Source organism: Aulonocara stuartgranti, assembly GCF_965226115.1.
Source record: "Aulonocara stuartgranti genome assembly, chromosome: 15".
Classification (NCBI taxonomy): domain Eukaryota; kingdom Metazoa; phylum Chordata; class Actinopteri; order Cichliformes; family Cichlidae; genus Aulonocara; species Aulonocara stuartgranti.
This window is the reverse complement of record NC_138951.1, coordinates 3,905,041-3,926,384: the sequence shown is the minus strand read 5'-3', so window position 1 is coordinate 3,926,384 and position 21,344 is coordinate 3,905,041. Positions and strand designations below refer to the sequence as shown.

At 41.9% G+C, this 21,344-nt stretch overlaps 1 protein-coding gene across 1 annotated transcript; it reads left to right on the top strand.

Moving 5' to 3' along the window:
• Positions 1-3,364: 3,364 nt before the first annotated feature.
• mfsd2b (MFSD2 lysolipid transporter B, sphingolipid) lies at positions 3,365-21,278 on the top strand. Its single transcript, XM_082506246.1, has 15 exons — positions 3,365-3,484; positions 3,975-4,324; positions 7,882-8,007; positions 8,104-8,228; positions 12,140-12,263; positions 14,573-14,651; positions 14,779-14,960; positions 16,242-16,332; positions 17,578-17,699; positions 18,200-18,283; positions 19,099-19,182; positions 19,338-19,447; positions 20,261-20,404; positions 20,636-20,812; positions 20,929-21,278. The coding sequence occupies exons 2-15, from the start codon at positions 3,992-3,994 to the stop codon at positions 20,975-20,977; spliced, it is 1,830 nt and encodes a 609-aa protein (XP_082362372.1). The 5' UTR covers positions 3,365-3,484; positions 3,975-3,991; the 3' UTR covers positions 20,978-21,278.
• Positions 21,279-21,344: the final 66 nt, after the last annotated feature.

The following is a 21,344-nucleotide window of genomic DNA, read 5'->3' as shown; positions in this document are numbered from 1 at the left end:
TCTTCAATATTTAAAGGCGGGTGAGGAGGGGGTGGGGGGAGTTGAGGAAGAGGAGCTCACATCCTCTGGATGGTCAAGGTCACACGAAGAAATCCGGCAGCAGAAATGTCTCTAAGCTGATCTGACTGTATGTTTAGGATTTTATACCTGAAGCTGCAGGCTGGGTGCATCGCTTGGTTGTGGGCTAGAGAGTTAAAACAGACCATATTTCCTTTGTGCTGCATATTTAATAAGGCAAAGCATGCAGGGAATTACTTTCCCTTCAACTCCCCACATTTCCTCTCAGAATGACCTTCTTTACTCGAGCAGCGGCAGACCTTTTCATTTCGTACATTCCTCTTCACGCATTATCGGAAACATACCCATTCTAATGCAGGTCATAAGCCCGACTTTGCTGCCGCGGTGCCTGTGCCCTTGTCGGTAATGTGGTTTTCATAGAGGGGGTTTGCATGCTTGGAATTTATGGAGAGGTCTTGGTTCAGGTAGCTGAGGTCTACATGACATGTTTGTTGTCATGCTTGAAGGAGAGGAGGATCGCTGAGAGTAAGCATCTGGGACCAAAACAGCTGCTTATGCTTAGTTGGAAAACTAAAGAGTGAAATCAAAGAGTGAAAAGGGCCTTTCCAGAGTTTGTCTAATTCCCCAAACCATACAAAAACGCCTCCTTTCTTTTTCGGGGTCCATCTTAAAGTGAATATATTATGCACAATTCCAGCTCCATATTTTTTATCCTTGGACTCTACTACAGTTATTTTACATGATTCGCAGTTCTTTTTACCTTCTACTGTGCCTCAGTGCAGTCTCTCAGCTAGCTCACTGTCTAAAAGAAACAGGTTTAACACAAACTGTGGTTAAAGTCAACCACAAACTTGAATTCAGTTTACTCTGTCGTGCAGTTTCCTGCTCAACTTGTATGACTAATTGTGGGAAAGAAACTACAGTGAAAGCCAGGATTGCAGACAGGTAGTGTGAAGTTGAAAGAAATCAAACTCTTAAAAGGCAGCGAAGGTGAAAAGACGCTGTTAAAAATATTTTTGCACTATGCAGCTGGTGACATTTTTTATTATATTCATGTTATTTTACATTCTGGGTGAACAAGGTTGACTAACGCTTGATACAAACAGCAAATAATTATCATAAATACTTCTGTTTTTGGGATATTTCTCTTGTCTCTGGGATAAGGAAGGTCAAATCTAAGGCATTCCCAACAGAGGAGTAAAATTGTTGTTTGACCATTGTAACAAAGGATTATTATCAGCTAGTTATTTATAATAAGTTCATCAACCACATGTTTAAAACAAGACAATATTGGTAAATAGCCTGTGTATGAAGGTTCATGAGGTCGCTGCTGATGGTAAAAGGAAAAACGTTTATTTTGAAGATTGCACAGTGTAACCCACTCCATAAACTGTATAAGAAAAATGGAAATGGTGAGGGTGACATAATCCATTAGTCTTTTTTGTTGATCCAGTTTTCATCTGCTAACACTACAAAGCTTTGTTTGTCTAGTTGGTGATATAAAACTTAGGCCAATGCAGAAGTACCTTTAACCCACAGGTGTCGAACTCCAGGCCTTGAGGGCCGGAGTCCTGCAGGTTTTAGATGTTATAAATCCAATACAACAAATTCAAATTGCTACATGACCTCCTCGACATGTCTTGAAGTTCTCCAGAGGCCTGGTAATGAACTAATCATTTGATTCATGTGTGTTGACCTAGGGTGAGATCTAAAACCTGCAGGACACCGGCCCTCGAGGTCTGGAGTTTGACACCCCTGCTTTAACCAGCTGTTATGACCAGCAGAGGGCAGTTGGTCGGGTTTCAAAAAGAGGCCCACCTCCTTAGAAGTCTAATAAAACCATGAGCTATTCTCTACATTTATCTTGTTATCGCATTTAAAAAGCAACCTATGCTTTACTTTGTGATTTACAAGTTGCTCACATATGAGCATGAGCTTCAGCACCATCCCTCAGTATCTCAGTTGGACCAAACACCAAAATGGCAACCAAGAAAACACCCAGTTTAAGATTTCATACTCATTACAGTTATTATGTAGTCAGAAATCAGTCATGCAGGACAAAACTGTTTTTTGTATAAGGCTGTAAACATGTTTATTTCTGCTGTAAAGTTGTGCATTTTAAAACTGAAGTCTAGGGGACACTTTGGAGACATCTACAGTTGCAAATGTTGGTATCAATCCGATATCAATTAAATACAGGGCCAGTATCGCCAATACTAATACTGATACCGATACTTTAAAACTACAAAGGCAGCTTATGCAGGTAAGAGCCATGTGTTATGACTTATGAGATATCTCATAAGTCATGACACATGGCTGACACATGACATGATGCTGAGCCATATGACTCAGCATCAATTTACACATTCTGAGCAGTTTAATCACTGCCATGTTTGCTTTCTGCAAAAAACACACCTCTGAAACACTTTGGGTCAACTCCTGTTGTTTAAATGTGCTTTAGACTGTGAATAAAATAGATGTGACAGTCAAAACACGTGTTTGAGGAATATTGTTTTTCATTAAACACAAAATAATCTGTCCTACCATCTCTAGAGGAAGTGCATTTTTCACATTACATTTCACTGTTTGCCTCTCTGATAAGATTGCGCAAATCTCATGCAAATCATCTGAATTTGACATTTTCGTCCGGCTTCTTTGCCTATCATAATAAAAAACGCAACAATAAAAAAAAAATGCTTAGTTTGAACGGCATCATTTCTTTTTAGGATTTGCTGCCACTATAGATCTGTAGGCCTTTAGGTCTGGATTTTGGTGCTTCCCGGGGACTAAATCCGCACAATAACTATATAATAGTGAAGACGTTGATGATGATAATAATGCATTGTAAGAAATATGCAGCTAAATTCTTGAGCGCATTTTTTTACGAGTTCCGTTTCCGGCTCCCTCTTCCAAAGAAGCACACTAATGCAAGAAGATATGAAACCAAACTGCATTGCATACATTCCACTTGTAGCAACTGCCAGTTCCCATGAATGGGATTCGTGGATTGCAATGACTGGAACACTCTCAGTGTGAAGCACCGATAATGGACTAATAAAAGATTCCTATATGTGATAGACCGTCAGATAACTAACTAGACAATAACACAGGAGCTAAGAAAGACTGATAAAAATATTTTATTTTATACATAAGTGATAAATATAGATAATATAGGAATTCAAAGGTTGGTGTTTTTGACCCGAGCTTAAAGGAGACGATAGTGAGAGATAGTGGCTTGATTGTAAAATGATGCCACTATCTCCCATGTGAAACACCGGTGCGGCCGCTGTAGGGCGCAGCGCGTCACCGTACTGAACGCAGGAGTGGAGACGCGCACCCCGTCTCCATCCTCCGCAGTCTCCTCTCCTGCCCGACAGACTGACTGAGTGACTTGCAGATCACCTCACTGACAGCTCAAAACTAACCTGCTAACTGAGCGGCACCGGCTATTTCCCATCATCACGGGGTGAGTTGATATCTGGTTAGTGCTTCTATTATTTTTTATTTTTTTAACGGGCTCTGGTGTTCATGTAGGTATGCAGACTGGTTGTTGATGGATGCACTTACAGTAATAGTAACGTGAGGGCAGACTACACAGGAGGCTACTCCTCCTGCACGGGACATCGTCGCATTTGCGCTCCCGTTTGTGCCGTTTCTCAAAGCCAGCTGTGCAAACATGTCAAATTCTGCATATTTCGGTCGTGCCATGAATTACATTCTAGTTTTATTTTGATCTCAAGACAGTTCGTTTGTTTGTGTGGATAGGTGCGTGTGTGTGAGAGGGAAAGAGAGTGGTATTATTTAGTGAACTCTCCTGCCCTTGCATTTGTCTGTGCGCAAGCATATGAACTCTTTTTTTTTTTTCTGTCCTTGTGCTGACAGAGAAAGTGCCTTTAAAAAATGTGTGTGTGACACAACCTGTCTGACTTTGGTCTTTCCTCTTGGCCTCATTCCAGAGCACCACAGCATGTGAATGGCTGCAGAAAGCAGCAGGGTTGTTAGAGCAGAGGAGCAGGAGGAGCTCCCTGCCTCTGGAGCTGTCACTCACCACACACACACCCGAAGTCAGAGCCACATCCAGTTTCAGCCTCTGACACACACCACTCACTGGCAGCAGGCTCCTCGCGCCCTCGCTCACACAAGGAGTCACAGCCACACTCACTTCAACAACAGCACCCCGTCACACACACAGAGGTACGGCTGTCGCCTCACACACAGTCTTTCAGCCATGGCCAAGGGAGAGAGGGGCGTGCAAGGCTCTGAAGGAAAGCCCAACGAACCTTTGTTTCCCAAAACCTCTCAGCAGGTAAGATCTTCTCTTATCATTTGTTTGTTGGTGATTTTTTTCTATTGTGCAGTCTTGCATGTGTGAGTTAATTTTAAGTCTCATAGCTGTAACCTTTGTTTGGACAATTAAGGCTTGCTGAGACTTTCAATCTCAGTTGGTGTCTTTAAGGCTCAGAATGAGTCTGAATTAACTTGATTGGATAAAGTTGGGAAATAGATCTGTTTATTTGCTTATCTGTTTGGGATTAATCACCTCCATTGTTTTCCTGTGACCTATAATCCCTCAGATAACACATTCACTGTCCGGAAGCTGATTATTTTTCATGTGAGTGTTTCCACTGATGACGGCAAGATCGGCTTGATGATTAGCTTCTTTTGTCTGATATCAGTGGTGATTTGCAGTGAAAGAGGCAGTCATTATCACAGCTATTATAGGAGTAAACAGTGACTAGAGGGCAAATTTGCCGTGATTAGAAAATTTGTTGCCTTATGTGTAATTTTTTGTTGTTGTTGTTTCATTTAACCTTATAGATGTTGCACAATGTGTAGGATGAGTTGGTGTGAGGTATGCAAAGCTTTTTTTGTGTGCATGGGAATGTGCTTGCACTTGTAAACCAGTTCAATCAAGAGAAGATTATAGGTCCTCACAAGAACATGACCCACAGGCAAGGGAATGAAAGACAGACAACCAATTCCTTACATGGAGTATTGTTCCTTTGTAAAGACAGATACTACAGTTCGTGGTGTCATCTCAATGCAATACCATAATAGTTAGTCATCTATTCTTTGTTTCGTTAGATTAGCTCAGGGTGTTCGGGGAACGGCAATTGAACCAGTTCTGCAACTATTTCATCTCTGCCAAACTATCAAATATGCGATGCATTTTGTTTCATTGAATTTGACTTGACAGTTGAAATTTTACACGTTTGCTTCAATCAAACGGTTGTGAAGTGGATTACTCTTCAGGCAGCAGAACAGTGATGTGAACATAAAACACGATTCACTTTTTAGCGTCATAAATGGGATTTAAACAAACTCATCTTAGACAAAGAATTGAAATGAAATAAATCAAATGTACATTTACTGGACTAGCTGTTAAGCTCAATACATACAAGTATAAAAGCGTTATAGTCTGATTTTCTGTTACAATAGTTGGATGAACTGCTTTTTTTTTGCACATTTTAAATTGCACATTAAAGAAAAATGGACAAAAAAGACGGGGAAGTTATTACACTATCTGAAAAGTTCAAATCAATAAATGCAAATTATGTGCGATAGAAACAGAACTGATGGATTAGTTGCCTTCACGTGAAGCTAGTGTGCTCCTAACACCGGATCCTAACATGATGTTTCAGATGTGACGGAAAAGTGCAGCGTATGAAAACATCAGCTCTGTAACCGTCCTCAACTATACACACTCACTTTCCATCGTCTCTTGAATCTATTAATCTATACATTTCAAGTTGAACTACCTTTAAAACAAAGGAAGGATTAAAGGTGTTTTACAGCGTAGACTCTTGCGTTCCATTCTCTCTGAAAGATGAGGACTACAAAAGGAACGTTGCACGTGAAACACATATTCTCTTTGAAACTACTTGAAACTCAGATGACATGATAGATGCACACTGAGTAGTAGCATGGGAAATTATACACCAAGAACTTTCCAATCCATCACAAAAGCGCTCGTCACATTGCGATGATATCTATTCATATGCAGTATTGTCGGGAGAAAGAATAAATCACTTCTGTGCACTAGTTCATGTTTCGATTTTGGATAAAATCCAAGGGCCTTGAGCCATGTCACTAAGCCCACTGTGGACATTTATAATGGCCTGCTGCCATCACTTTACTTTCATGCTTATAATCCATAAGCTGAATGGAGGGCAAAAAGCTGCTCTTGTTGACACAGATAACTGGATTCTGTGGCGTAAACCTGATGCACCAAAATGTCCAAAACCCTTTCAGCGACTCAACATGGATCCATTTTTACCAGGCTGACATTAGCATTGCAAACACTGAGTGTGTGCATTTTTTCTTTGATAGCAAAGCTCAGTTTTTCCCTCCCTCGCTTCTTTAATTATTCTCAGTCCTAAATCATTTTCCCTCAGTTTCATTAACTTTAGAGATTAGTCTGTCCTTGCCCCTTTGCTCACTGTATGAACTCTCCAAGTACTCTGTTTTTAAATGTGTTTTTCTTTGTGTTTTTTCCCCTCCTCAGACAGTGTTTCTGTATATATACAGTTTGTTTGTGTGTGTCTATGCTGACTTGTGTGCATGTGGTTTTTTACGTTTGGGCATCCAGCGAACAGTAGCAGGGATATCCTGTTTATCCTCTTTGACGATAAGAAGTCAGTAATGAAAGATGGAGTGTAAGATTTTGGGGGGGAAAGAAAAAGTGTTTTGAGACACAGAGAGAGTATTTTCTGCACATCATCAGTTAAACAGCATTCTCCAGACACCAAAGACTTTGATTTTTTCCCCCTCTCCAATTAGGGGTAATTGCAGTGAGAGCAGAAGAAGAGAGAGTTTTGAAGCCGGAACCGCCGCGCAGCCTTTACTTACCTCTGACCCGCTTGTCTTGAGATTGAATAATTACACACCTCCCTCCTGGTAATTGTCGTTCTCCAACCCCTTCCATATTTTGATGGGGGGAAGAGAAAATGTGAGGCGGATAATAACAGCGTGTCAGTAGGGGTTGAGGCCACTTTGGTGATTTATGTCTTTCATGCAGCTCTGAGGGGAGTAGCTGTGGACCAGCCTGGCCACTAGATGTGTGTCGACTCTGCTGTTTGTGCGTCTGACACTAAAGGTTGTGCAGTCCAGAAGGAGGAAAGGGGAAAAAAGGTCGATATGTGTTCACAGCCAGTTGTAAATATTGGGCTCCCTAGACTGCGGTGTCTCGTCGTATTCGCGTCTGAAGATGAAAGCTCGCCCTTGCTAAACACAAATGCGCAGAGTCACATGCCTGATGGTTTTAGCAGAGCACGGGGAAGGAAATGGAGACTCGGTGGGTTTCTTCGGCTCCTCTGTGGGCTCTGTGTCTGCACACATAGACCACAGTGCTAACAGCTGGCAGGGGGTCTTCTTCTGATCCTTTTTTTGAAATTGTATTTACACACAGTCACATTCCCACACAGTCATGAATGAGCAAAGAGAGGCAAAGATAAAGGGAGATGTGATCACCGTATTATGCAGTTTGGGCTGGGGTTATTTGAAGGAGTGCAGTTCACAGTCAAACACATGTCATATGTGACGTTTCTTTACACTGAATCACTGCATCATTGCAACAGGAAGATATAGAGGAAATGTTATTTTTGGAGCACCACGAATTGGAAAGGACACCTCTTTGTGTTGTAAGCCTGTTCTGATGACTTAAAAAATGTGAGAGGGACACACCTTCATTTGTGTTGGTGTGTCTGGGAAGAGTTTCTGACTGAAGGAACTTACAGTACATCTTTCAACATTTTTAAATATGCTTATGACTATTCTAGTCTTGTATGTGCAATAAATATATACTTACTGCTGTGATCTAAATATACTGGTGTGTTTTGTCCCTTCTCACATCTGTTTGCCCAGACCGACCTGAGCCAGAAGTTGTCGCTATGCAGCAAATTGTGTTTTGCCATCGGCGGCGCGCCCAAGGAAGTGGCTGCCAGCGCCACAGGATTCTTCCTGCAAATCTACCTGCTCGACGTTGCTCAGGTAAGCGCACTGGAAGCGACTTTCACAGATGAAAAAATGAGCTGGTATGGAAATGTGTGCCTGTGAGTTCCAGCGTGTCCCTGTTGCGCTCCACAGATTAACGCCTTCCAGGCCTCCATGGTGCTGTTCATCGGTAAAGTCTGGGGTGCTGTGACCGATCCTGTGGTCGGTTTCTTCATCACAAAAAGCAAATGGACCAGGATTGGAAGACTCATGCCCTGGTGAGACCCTCTCCTCTCTCTCCATAAACTAATACAGGAAAGCTGAAATGATAATTTGTTCCCAGTTTGATGGAATTTTAAAAACTGGCTGTGTATTCTTATAAACGCCAGTTGATACCACTGGCAGAGACATTCACTGAGGATTCTTCCAATAAAACACACAAATACTAAGTGAATTCATAAATGTGTGTTCCCCAACTGGAATAAAAGCATACACTGCATAAAGTGGAAGTTATAAGACTGCATCATAATATCTATAATGATTGTCTTTACTCCAGATTCCTGTAAAGATTCAATCTAAACTGTTTATGGAACTATTTACCGAAACTATAAAGCTAGGGTATGTAATTCTTGGTTTCAGTGTCTTATGTAAAGGACTGCAATTTGTTGACAGACCCTGGGACTCACTTAGGTTTGCTCCCACTCTCTCAGACATAATATGGCCCCCACATGATGCTAATGTTTATGCAAAAACAACAACAAAAACAAGCTGTGTGCTCCAGTTTTGGAAAATTATTCTCCAACTCGAGTCTGTCACCTGAGGATTGTGCTAGATAAACAGCCGTTATGCTTGAATTTGTTGTTTTAGACACTCCCTCTGATTAGCTATACAGTCTGTACACTTCAAGGACGTGGGCTGCTCTTTTTGACTTTTGAACGCCACACAAGGAGAAAAAACAGGGACGTTCATCTGCATTTGTTCATAAATCATCCGCTGGTGCTCTCTTAAATACATTTACGTAATGTGCCACGTCCCATTTCTTTTTGCTTTATCTGCAAGCTCAACCTCAGCATCTCAGGGGGCTTTGAGTGCAATTTGAATTTTGCGACTTTGTAAGTGTGGATTATACGACGCTATCAACTCAGTTTCGAAAATCATCCCATAAGCAGCTAAACCGAGTATATGTCTTTTGAACACACTGGCATGACACTTGATGTAATTTACACAAGCAGGCAATCTAATGCCTCCTCCATTATAAACCATAGATTAAACACTGGCTGACAGTGCTGGAGGGGGACCAAGTCAAGTGTGGCCAGCCAGCCACATTCAGTAGCAGACAGATGCTGATGTTAAATCAGCTTCGATTACCCCTGGGAAGCTGTCGGTGTGCGCATATGTGAGTGTGCCCACTGTGAACCTGTAGTGTTTATGGGCATTTTTAATGTGTGTTTTTGGTCATAATTGTGATGAGATGCGTGCAAAGCCTTCTTTGGGAAGTCCCCTCTGTCCATTCGGCAGGAAGTGCTTTTCTCTTCCCTCTGGCTGACCCATCCACAACCAGACATTAAGTGATTTGTATCTGCGCCTTCAGTTCTTAAGGATGGAGTCTTTTAGCCTAAAACGCATCCCTTGGGTACTGCCGTGTTTGTTATTTGTGAAGGCAGCAAACCACCATCACTGTGGCAAGCCTGAGAAAGCAGATTTATCAGATTGTCTCCATCAGAGACAGACAGAGTGAGAGTTAAGTGACAGAATTTGTTTAGTTAAGTAAACGTAGCCAAAAACAGACAATAAAAGTATATTCAATTATTAGTAAGTGTCCTACAGTTATAGCTTTAAATACCTGAGAGCTGAAAAGTATCATCCGCAAAACTCAAAATGCTACATATTAAGTAGTACAAACCCTTATTTTAATCTTAACAAGTGCTGAACTTCTGTTGACTGCGGTGGCGTTTGTTTCATTAGCCGTGACAGCTATCAGGCTGACCGCTGTACAGACCGGTCAGCAAAGTCCTCGCAGGGACACATTTAGAAAACCTTGCTGTCTAAGCTGCCAAGATATTTCACATCCGTTGTGGGGTTCAGCGCTAGTAGCCTCGACACCAGATCGCAGGTCGGCTAACTAAACTGCCCTCACTTGGGTTTGGGAGCACTGTGACAAACATAGATGGGAGGTTTTGATGAAAACAAAGAGATAAATACATGAAACAAAAGCAGGTGTAGCTGGTGAACAGTTTTATGGTTCCTTGTATTACAGAGAACTTGTCACAGTCGTCACATGTAAAGAAAGCCAATGCTACAGTCACACGAGGGGAAGCAGTGGTTAGATACTGCAGTATGAACAAAATTATTGCTTGTAATCTCGTTGCCTTTGAAATGGGTGCTTTGAAGGAGAGGTGCAGTTCTGTGCCGTCTTCAAAGCGTCTTTGGCGCATCACAACGGCGATCAAACAACAATGAGACAGAGTTAGTGTGCTATCAGCTTGTGATTGAATGGGGTCAAGTTGCAATCACTTTGGGATTAGATCCTATATGATTTGCAGTGTGCTAGCAATCAATCTGAGCTTATAAATTAAACAGCGATTATTTGCAAACCCACACTGAGCTGTCTGAGAGTGATTTCAGACAATCTGACCCAAACTGCAACTGTCTGGAGACAAGTTGCCTCCCTAAAGGCGACCACTGTGATCACCCCTGCGCCTCGACAGCCTACTAATCTGAGCGATTACTGCAAGCAAAATCCTTCACCGCAATCAGTGATTTTTACTAGTCACAACAAATGTAGTGGTTTTAAAAGTAAAATACTTAATATGTGAGGGCAGTGGAAATATAACACGGCATAAACAGGAAATGCACATGGAAAGTACAACAACAGTACTTGAGTAAATGTACTTATATATCCACTGGGATATATGAACATGGCTAAGCCTAAAATCAGCAAAGAAAGTGTAATCTCACCTACACAACCTCTTCCAAATCCCCTTTGCCCAGTCGCACATCTTTTAATTAACATGCCGCAAATGTCCCCGACAAGTCACTGAGGAGAGAATTGTAAGTGCCAGCTACTTATCAATCTTCTCTGGTTTAATTAAGGCTGTGCAAATTATTAGGACAGGTGTGACAGGTGTGTAGTCATGCGTGTATGACGTGTGAGAGAGTATGCTAGTGTTTGTGTGTGCTTGTGTGTGTGTGTGCGTGCCTTTGTTGCCTCTCCCCGGACATAGTCATCTTGCAGGAACATTCTAACTGTCCCATTCACTGGCCCCGGGGCCCTTTCATCGCTCCCATGACCAAGCGGTCAATACTGCAGCACCAGCGATGTCAGTCGCCTTTGTTACAGCAAACAATCAGGAAGAGAGTGAGGTAGCCAAGCTGGATGATGCCAGAAATGACTGCAATCAACCTCTCTCTACCTCTTTCTCCCACTTTCTCTTTCCTGGCGAAGAGCAGGTCAGAGGTCAGAGCCCCCGTGGGTTTTGTGACAGTCACCTAAATTCAATCGTTCCGTTTTTTCCCCCACCTGCAGATGTGGCTGTGCTACAGCTATTCCGGTCTGCACTGCGGGATAAACTCCATTTACTGTTTAGAGGAGCAGGGTTGGTGATACATACTGATGTCTGCAGCCAAGTCATGCTGTCCATCATCCATCATCTGTCAGCATTTCTCTTCATTTTGAACACACAGCTGTTTGCTTTAACCATAATGATACATATCCGTTGTTTACTTATGTATTATACATGGCCCACAACGTTTTAGAAGAAAATCCCAAAAAAACTAGCACAACGCGACAGAATTGCTTCATGCTGCGTTTGCACGAGTGTGGACTACATATTTGCGTGCTTGTGTATGTGGATCTTTCATGAGGATTTGAAATACTGCGGTATTCCCCTCCCAAGGCAGATTCCTGCCATGCTTACAACATTATCATTTAGCATTCAGCTTAAACTGACTGTAATCTGACAGAAATATGGCCTCAAATTACCAGCGCTATGAAAATGACAGAGCACAGCTGCTGTAACACTTACTGTGACAGGTTGAAGCGGTGACGATGGAGGATTTGAATTCAGATCCAAGTTTGCTGCCTTTTTAGTAGGTGGTGTTTTTTAATGAAACCTTTTCAGAAACAATCTGATATTTTTGCTTCTGTATGTTTAGTTTTATCTGACACACTGTCATTTGTCTTCTACAGGATGGTGGGTTGCACTCCTTTCCTGGTGATCTCGTACTTCTACCTGTGGTACGTTCCTCCTTTCAGTGGCAGCCGGTTCATCTGGTACCTCGGCTTCTACTGCCTCTACCAAACCCTCATCACCGTGAGTATGCACGCTCTGTCAGAACTGTGTGCGTTTAAGAAATTCAGATTTATGTGTGTGCGATGCTTCAGATAACTCGGAGGGACTGCGCATTCAGTACAAGAGAGATGTCAAGTTGAAACGGGAGATAAAAGCTCTGACTGATGCAGCTCACAGTCTGCAGATGACAGATTATGTAACGTATAGACAAAACGCAGAAAACGTTGGGAATAACAAGATTTCAAAGTGGAAATGATTACAGTCATCTCATGCAGGCTCTGACAGCCCCTCGTAGGATTTCTGCTTTGATTTGTGAGATGAGCAGCAGATTAAAACCCAGAGCGCTTAAACACCTTACCTCAAATGGGGAAGTGTAGCTATTTAAGTTCCCTTTTGTTGTGATGGTCCAAACCATTCCTCCTCCTCCTCTTTCTGTTCTGATTCTGGGGCACCCCATATAGTATGTGCTGCAGAGCATGTAGCCCACTGCAGCCACACTGTGGTGAACTGTAACGGCATGTCATTCTAACTACTTGATAAGTATACGGTCAGTCCTGCCAGGAACCTCTTGCCGGATAAATGCTGGTTGCCACTTTTAGCCGCCCTTCATTGTCTCTGCCTGTGTGTTTGTGTGAAGTTTTCTGGGAAAGCGCAGCTGTTATCATTCACAGTCTGTAAACAGAGGTTAGAATTCAACATTTCCTTTGTTTATGCAATCAACTAATAATAGCTTTCCATCTAATTAATCAGTTTTCATTCACCTCTGTGTAGGAAAGTTTGATTCCCAAATGTGTTTGCATCCAGGAAAAGCCCCATAAATGACATGCTGTACAGGAGCGATGGCTGAAAAAAGTCCTTACAGAGTCACATTTATTTTCGTTGTGGCTATGCATACTCATTTGGCCACAGTGCTGACTGAGCCCTTGTGTAAATTACAAAGTGAAGCAGGACTTGGTTTGCTCGCCTTTTCTCTGGGAGAGGTGGTGAGAAAGGAGAAAACAGATCTGAGGTTGGCCAGCATGGAAACTGCAGAAATTGCTGTTGATATTTATATACCGTGTATATTTTTCTTCAGCATTCTCTCTGGAATATATAGATAAAAGGCATTAAGGGTGTTTCCAGTTATGAGCCAGATTTTGTTTTTAACAGTTTGACTGGACTTTAGCACAGTAGGGCTATGAGTTACATTCTTCTTTTGTATACACGGACTGTCAAAAAATGATGGACATAGCCACTGAGACATCACCCATTGCTTTAAAGCTTTGAATTTAGCATTTTGGCTGCAACAATCTTGTTTTTCTTTTGTTTTGCTTGTTTGTTTGTTTTTTTGGAGCCAAAAGACTGTGGCATGCTAAACGATCAGCTAACAAGCCTGGTTAGCCAAATACAAAAATACTAGCTTTTCACTCATCAGAATTGGGTTGTTTTCTTGGTCACACCATGTTATTTGTTAGATGATTGCACCAAATAAAATAATTTGACATAATTTAATATAGAATAATTTAAGAAAATTGCTCCAAAAGAGACCAAGAGGATCTCAGCTAACAACCTTAGTTAGCTGAGGTGAAGGCTAGCATACAGTTAGCAGCTACACTGACTCACTTAAATCTCACCTAAATAATAAGAAGTAATAAGAAGTAAAATATATTAGAGGAGTAGGAAATAAGCTTTACACATTAATAATTTCTTGTACCAGACCACAATATTTATTTCTGCTGTAATGTTGGTCATTTTAACATAGGCGGCTTAAGGGACTTTTTGAGCCATCTTAAGTGACTATTTGAGGAAGCTTTATGGCACTTAAGTGGTTTACTTCTTCAGCCCCTTGTAAATTGTTCTTTGTTTAAATTCTAATATCAGCATGGAAATGTGCATACATTTTTAAGGATGAAGGCAATCTTTTTAGATTTAGGTATTTGGAAAAGTTAAGAGAGAGATATTTAGATTTATCTTGTAGGGACTATTAACATGCTTGCTTAATTTTATGGCTATCTATCTATTAGATTTTGACACATACTATGAAAAAATGTTCACCTCATGTTGGTGCCTGAGGGTAGGGAACTACTGTTGTTATGAGTCGTCTTCTGGGGACCACGATCGGAGCGCAAAATTCGATTGTAACTGATTCAGTAGCAGCGGAGACACATTTTGTTCTGGACCAAAGTATTACAACCTTCAATCTTCTAGAAATAAGCCGCTAGCAATGCTAAAAATAAAATAAAATACCTTCATTATCTTTTCCTTTCCTCAGGAGACTTGTGCAACTGTTTGCCTATCTGTTATGCAGGACTTGCATTTATTTCTGTCCATGTCTTTCTGCTCCTCTTTAGTGTTTCCATGTGCCTTATTCTGCTCTCACAATGTTCCTGAGCACGGACCAGAAGGAGAGAGACTCAGCCACTGCCTACCGTAAGTTTTAATATGCACAAAGTTCTTAATGCCTGCAGTGCTGAATTAATCTTTGCTCTAGCTTTTCATTTGCATAGCGTTTGAAGTGCTGCAACCAAGAGTTGGACCTTTGCTCATTTGATGACAGGAATGACAATGGAGGTCCTGGGGACACTTGTGGGTGCTGCCATCCAGGGACAGATTGTGGCCAGCGCTCACACTCTGAAACACTGCCCTACCAGCAACATGTCGGCTGGTTACCTTGGCAACAGCAGTGGGGCAGAGATCGTGAAGAGCATGGTGCACTCCAAGGAGTACCTGTCATATGCTGTAAGTATCACCGTGCCAAGCCAGGAAGCCAGGTGTGCTAAAAGTAGGGCAAAGAGTTGGTTTGAAAATAACTTCTAGTTTACCTCGGGGCTGTGGCGTGTGTGTGTGCTCAAGGCAGTTATAGAGAATATTAGAGGCTAAAAAAAGCAGTGATGAATGAGAAGGAGGATTGTTCACAATTGGCTCCATATTTACTGTCTACAGGTTCTTTTACTTTTACCTTTTTACTCCTATGTTTACCTCGTGGGAGTGAAAGGAAACACCACTGTTTGATATCTGATCCTCGCACCCTGAGCCAGCTTCTCCCTCACCACCACAAAGGGGGTGCTTCCCCTGGCATCACACTCCACATCTTTCCCCATTGCACTGAGGGGTCGCCACAGTCTGCCAGTCATTGGGCTTGTTTATGCCTCACCCAGAACATTTGAAGCCATCTTACATACAATGTAATGTGTTCAATATATTAATGTCTTATTTGCAGCTTAGGTTAAAGTTGAAAAAAAAAAGGGGAAAGGGACACATTCATGTCCGCATTTCAGTTTGCAGAACTGTGAATAAACTGAGCATCCATCATGAGACTTTTTTTTGTGAAGATGAAACAAGCCAGAGTCCAATCTGTCCAGTGTTGGATTTGGGGTTGCACCGCAGCTATTTGGGCTTCAAATGGTTCTTTTTCAATGGATTTTGGGTGAACCCTATCAGGGCAGCCCAAACCCTCTGCAGCCACCCACTAAATTCCTCCGTGGTTGCTGGTGAGGGTGGCACACCGTCTGGGCAAACTCCGTCTGCCCTCAGAAACAGGGAGTGTTTGATGTGCATAAATAATAATGAACTGCTGGGCTGAGCCGCATGGAAAAATAGCAAACAAACAGAGGTTGTTTAAGGCAGAGCAGTTCCTGTTGGTTTACAGCTTTAAATGTCTGTATTTTGGGATACGGATCTACTTGAGGTTTCTTCCTGTTCCTGCTAGTATTTGGAAAGCAAGATGTGCACGGATAGTTTGGCTCCCCATAGACGTCACGTCAATAAATCATGCACTGCTGAGTGATAGAATGACAAAGAATTGAAGAAAATAAAAGCCATGTAGGCTAAAAACTGGCACATTCTGTGTCGTTTGTTTCCAAAAATTGATCTATAGCATGTTAAAAAGAAAGAGTTAAATTTTTTAGGGCACTATGAATTAAAGATTGCAGAAAGTCTCAAAATAGACTGTGTTGTGTCGCCTCCATGAAACGAGATAGCTAGATGGAGACATGACTGTACGTTTCTTTCTCTCTGCAGAAGCAGGTGTACACGATAGCTGCCGGCGTTATTGGAGGCGTATTCGTCATCTGCACTGTGGTGATGTTCCTGGGTGTTAAAGAGAGAGACGGTGAGGACTTAATTTTTGTGTGATTGTGTGTTAATGAGTATTGAAATTGACCAAAAAAAGGTTAATCAGTTGTAATAGTTGACATTCAAGGTTTTAAGCAAAGGTTACGCAAACATCTTCAAAGACTTTGTCAAAAATGGACAAAATCGCTCACAGATTGGAAGGTCTCAAAGGACACCAGGTTAACTTGTCATCAACTCTCCATCAGGAGAACGGTGATCAACAGTGGGTGCTTGGCAGGAAAAAGCCACTGCCCTACAAAAACAACCCTCTTGCCTTTGTGAAGCTTGCCAACGGTCACGTGGACAGGCTGCTTGAACAATGTTTTGCGGACAGGAATGACCAAGGTAGAACACTTTGGTTTTAAATGAGAAGCTTTATGTTAAGAGAAAAGAAAACACTTCATTCCAACCATAAGAGTCGACCCCACCTCTGAAAAATAGGGTTTTAGTAATGTTCTGCACCGGAACGGCATCATAGAAAACGTCTGGACATCTGAACCAAATCCAAGTGATTCATAAAGCAAAATAATGGCCTTAAGCAAGCATTTCTGCCAAGGAAGGTTATTGCTTTGAAACAGTTTGAGTAGAGTTTGGACCTTGAGCCGACAGAAATGTTGTGGAAAGACTTGAAGTGAGCAGTTTAAGTGAAGAAAATCACAAACATCTGAAAGTTTAACCGGTTCTACACAGAGGAATGGACATGGATTGGAATACATCTAAATCAATGTGCAGGACTGGTCAACGGTCAGCAGAAGAATTTAGTAACTATTTTTACTCTTGTAATATTTATATAAAAAAATCAGTTAAACTTGTCCGAAAACTGTTATTCAGTGAGGCCCCCGAGGAACTGTTTCAGGATTAAACCAGTTTCACTGAGACCAAATTAGTTTTCTACCCAACATATTTCATAACTGGACTTTTGTTGCATGATACCAGTATAATAAAATAAAAAAAAAACGAACAAATACAGGAAAATTTTAATCTAAACCTATCTAGAAATTGATAACACAATACTTAGAGTTACTGGAATATGTAAGAACATATATACTGGGCTACGTCTCATAGATGTGATCACATTAGCTCTCATTCTCTGCTCTTTATTATAAATGACACCTCTAACTGAGACAAGCACAGTCCACTGCAATGCAGGGGCAGTTCCAGTAGTTCCAGTGAGCAAATCTATCAGCTTTCCCTTGCTGGGTGTTATTTGATATACTGCTTATTCTAATTCCTCGTGTTTCAGATCCATACGCCCCGAAGACCGAGAAGCAGGTCTCTTTCCAGCAGGCCTTCGTCCTGGTGATGAGGCACGGGCCATACCTCTCTCTGACCGCTGCATTCCTCTTCATCACTGTTGCCATTCAGGTAAATTTATTGGCAGAACACTTCTCAGTCATGACACTCGGCCTTACAGTAAATGGAGACCTTACAGCGTGGGAGAACTGCTGGCGCTCGATGATGATTTGATCAGAGTAGAAGAGCACTTACTGAAAGCTCATCGTTTTTAAGCGTGTTGTGAGTCGCAGGGCTATTGGGAGTGATACCAGCAGTGTGTTCTTGCTTTTTGTTTATCACATGTGCGCGGATGCTCACTTTTCAACCTCACTTTAACGCTGTTTAAATGATTGCAAACTTGTCCAATTTTGCATCAGATCTGGTTCTCTGTATTTCATATATCCTCTCATCTCAGAGGAGTTATCAGCTGTCTTCTGCGAAAGCCCCAGAGCGGGAATAAATCCCGGCAAAAACACTGTCAGCAGCTTCTCCAGTCACTTTATTTGGCGCTCAGCATAGCAAGAGTGCACAGCTACAGTGCTGAATAGACAAGACTGAATATCTGAATGTTTCATCTCTGGTTTTTGCAGCTGATCCAGAGCAACTTTGTCCTCTTCTGCACTTATGCAGCCGACCTGAGGGATCATTTCCAGAATATTGTACTGACCATCCTGGTGAGTACAGCTTTTAGCACTGAAGATCTGCAACATTAACGTAACCAAATGTAACACCTTGTGCATTTTAACTACAATGTAATGTGGGGAGCTCGACTTCATTTCACATCATGTGCCACATAATCAATGTGAAGAACTTTTAACTTCAAATTTAATCCCTGAGACATCTTATTATAGAAAAAAAGCAATGAACAGTACGTTCTTGTACATGATGAAGAAATGCTGCTGTTGTAAATGAAAGAAATCTGTCAGCACAAGAGGCATAATTTGTAAAAAAAATAAACATGTAAAATTACAATTTAATTCAATTTAATTCAGTTTTATTTACGTAGCTCCAAATCACAACAGCAGCTGCCTCAAGGAGGTTTTAATTGTAGGTAAAGAACCGACAGTGATACAGAGAAAACAACAGTCAAACAGTACCCATATGGGCAAGCACTTGGCGACAGTGGGAAGAAAAAACTCCCTTTTAACAGGAAGAAATCTCAGCAGAACCCTAATTGAATTTTATATCTATTACCTACTTTGGTGTAGTATGAACCACAGGAGGAAAAGCTGTAAAATGTGTGAAAACACTGTTGAAAATCCAAAATCTGTGTAAATCTGTGTCATTTACATTTCCAAAGCTGTCCAATGGGCCGGACTGAAGTGTTCGCGTTACTTGGTGTAAAGGATTATTATTTTGTCCAGTATTAGCACTACTTGTCATGTTATTTTAAATGTTGACCATCTTTCCTAATACTATTGTTTCTTTTGTAAGTTCTAAATTAACTTACAGACTAAGTCACTTTACGCTTTTGCACACATCTGCTCAGGTATCCGCAGTAATAAGCATTCCACTGTGGCAGTGGTTTCTGCAGAGATTTGGGAAGAAGACGGCAGCTTTTTGTGGCATCACCGTGAGTAAATTGGTTTTATTTTTGTAACATTCAGCTTTGACCATCAGACTTTTTGTTTGTGCCTTCTTGTGGATGAGCTTTTAAAGTGTTTGTCTTGACCAAAGAAACAGTTTTAAGAAAGTTTGTTTTTTATGGATGTGTGTTTGTCTCTCCAGTGGATCCTGCCCTTCACACTGATGTTGGTGTTCATCCCTAACGTCATAGTGGCTTACGTTGTGGCCGTCTCCTCTGGACTCACTGTGGCTGCATCGCTCCTCCTGCCATGGTGAGACTCAACAGTTCAGATGAAACACGCTCGTCAACATAAATTAGGTGTAAATATTTGTGCTAAAATTTTAAAAGCCCTGTAGTGAACGGTCCCGTGAGCGTCCCTGCCATCTGCTAAGTAATATAAATTTGGTTGCCCCGCCCCTTGTTATAAAGGATTAAATAAAACTGAAATCCCCTAAGCCGCTGATATTGTTTACCTAAATTCAACCCTGCTATATGTATGCTCTGCTGTTCATTTTAATCCCCTTTTGATTTGATGCAAAATGTCATTAGTCAAGCCATTCTGTCAGAGGGCCCTGAGCGCTCACCAAGGTCATGCCACGGTCATGAAATGATGTCATTTTTAAGAATTACAGGACCCGTCTACTATAAATCTTCCATACCATCACAGAGCCCCGGCAACGCCAGAGGTATCACTACATCTGTTTTCCAGTCGTTGCTAAGGCCCTCGCCTCTCCTCACTCATCTCTTTTCCCCTCCCTTTAAAAACCTAAATTACAGCCTCCTGAGGGGGGCCTGTTTATTTTGGAAGGGGCTGATTGTTTATCCTGTCCCGCCCGCTGCTCATCATCTAATCGTGTTATTAGCTCTGTAATTTTGGCCCACTGGTATATCAGAGCTCTGACCTCACATCGCTGCGCGCTGGCATCCTGACTGCACGTGTGAGATAACCTAAGTAAGAGCACGAGGGAGGTCTCGGCGCGTATCAGCTTAAAGTTTTACCATGGCTCACTGTGATGTTGAACTTTTATGACAAACGACACATGCTCATTCAGCTCTGCACGCCTGTTTTTGTGCTTCAATCCAGGTCGATGCTGCCAGATGTGGTGGATGACTTCAGGTTGGCCAACCCCTACTGTAAAGGCCACGAAGCCATCTTTTACTCCTTCTATGTCTTCTTCACCAAATTTGCCTCTGGGATCTCCCTGGGAGTGTCCACCCTCTGCCTGGAGTAAGTCTGCATTACTGTTACACATGCATGATTAACTCAAGCGCTGCGCGATATTCTACGTCTGCACTTAGCATGTCATGATACCTCACCGAAATGCATTAACCCCTGGTGCGATGCATAATTCATCACACGAAAGGTGTCGAGTTTGCTCATCTGCAGGGCTGCACAGTGCGGCCTGATGCTCATTTCCTCTCGCGCATTTTAACAGAGCCTCTCCGTCATTGCTTGTAGGTTTGCAGGATACGACACAGGCGCCTGCAAGCAGCCTCCCCCTGTGGTGTACACCCTGAAGCTGCTGATCGGCGCCGCCCCAGTGGCCTTCATCGTCACGGGCTTAATGATCCTGCTCCTCTATCCCATCACTGAAGATGTACGGCTTAGGAATAAAGTCTGCCTGGAGGAGCTAAGGTGAGAAAGAAACCTGTAACCTTTGACCTCTATACTGACGTTTGAAGTGTATAGGAGAAAATTGACTGGACTCAAACGCTGTATTTGAAACCAGTGTCTCTGTGTCTCTCACATAGGAAACAAAGCATCGGCTCCAGAACAGTGGAAGATCCGAGTAACGTGTGACCTAAACGTCGAATGGAGTGAAGACGCGAAGCCACGGATTCCAGTAATGCGTCTGGGAAGTTGCTCATTAGTGTACATTACACTGCTAAATAGATTTAATGTAAACATTTTTGTTTCATTTTCACATGTACTGTACAGTCATACTGGATATATATAAATATATGAGATTACTTAATTTATATAAATGAATGTATAGAGTTATTTGCTGTGTTTAGCTCTACAACACTGTTATTTATTTATAATATATGATTCCAAAAGGTTTGATGATATGAGATGAATAAATGTTGTAGAGAGTGCTTTTTGTAATGGTTGTTTTGGGGGATCTTTACCGAGGAGGTGGTGCGGTGGAAAATAACAGACGAGGAAG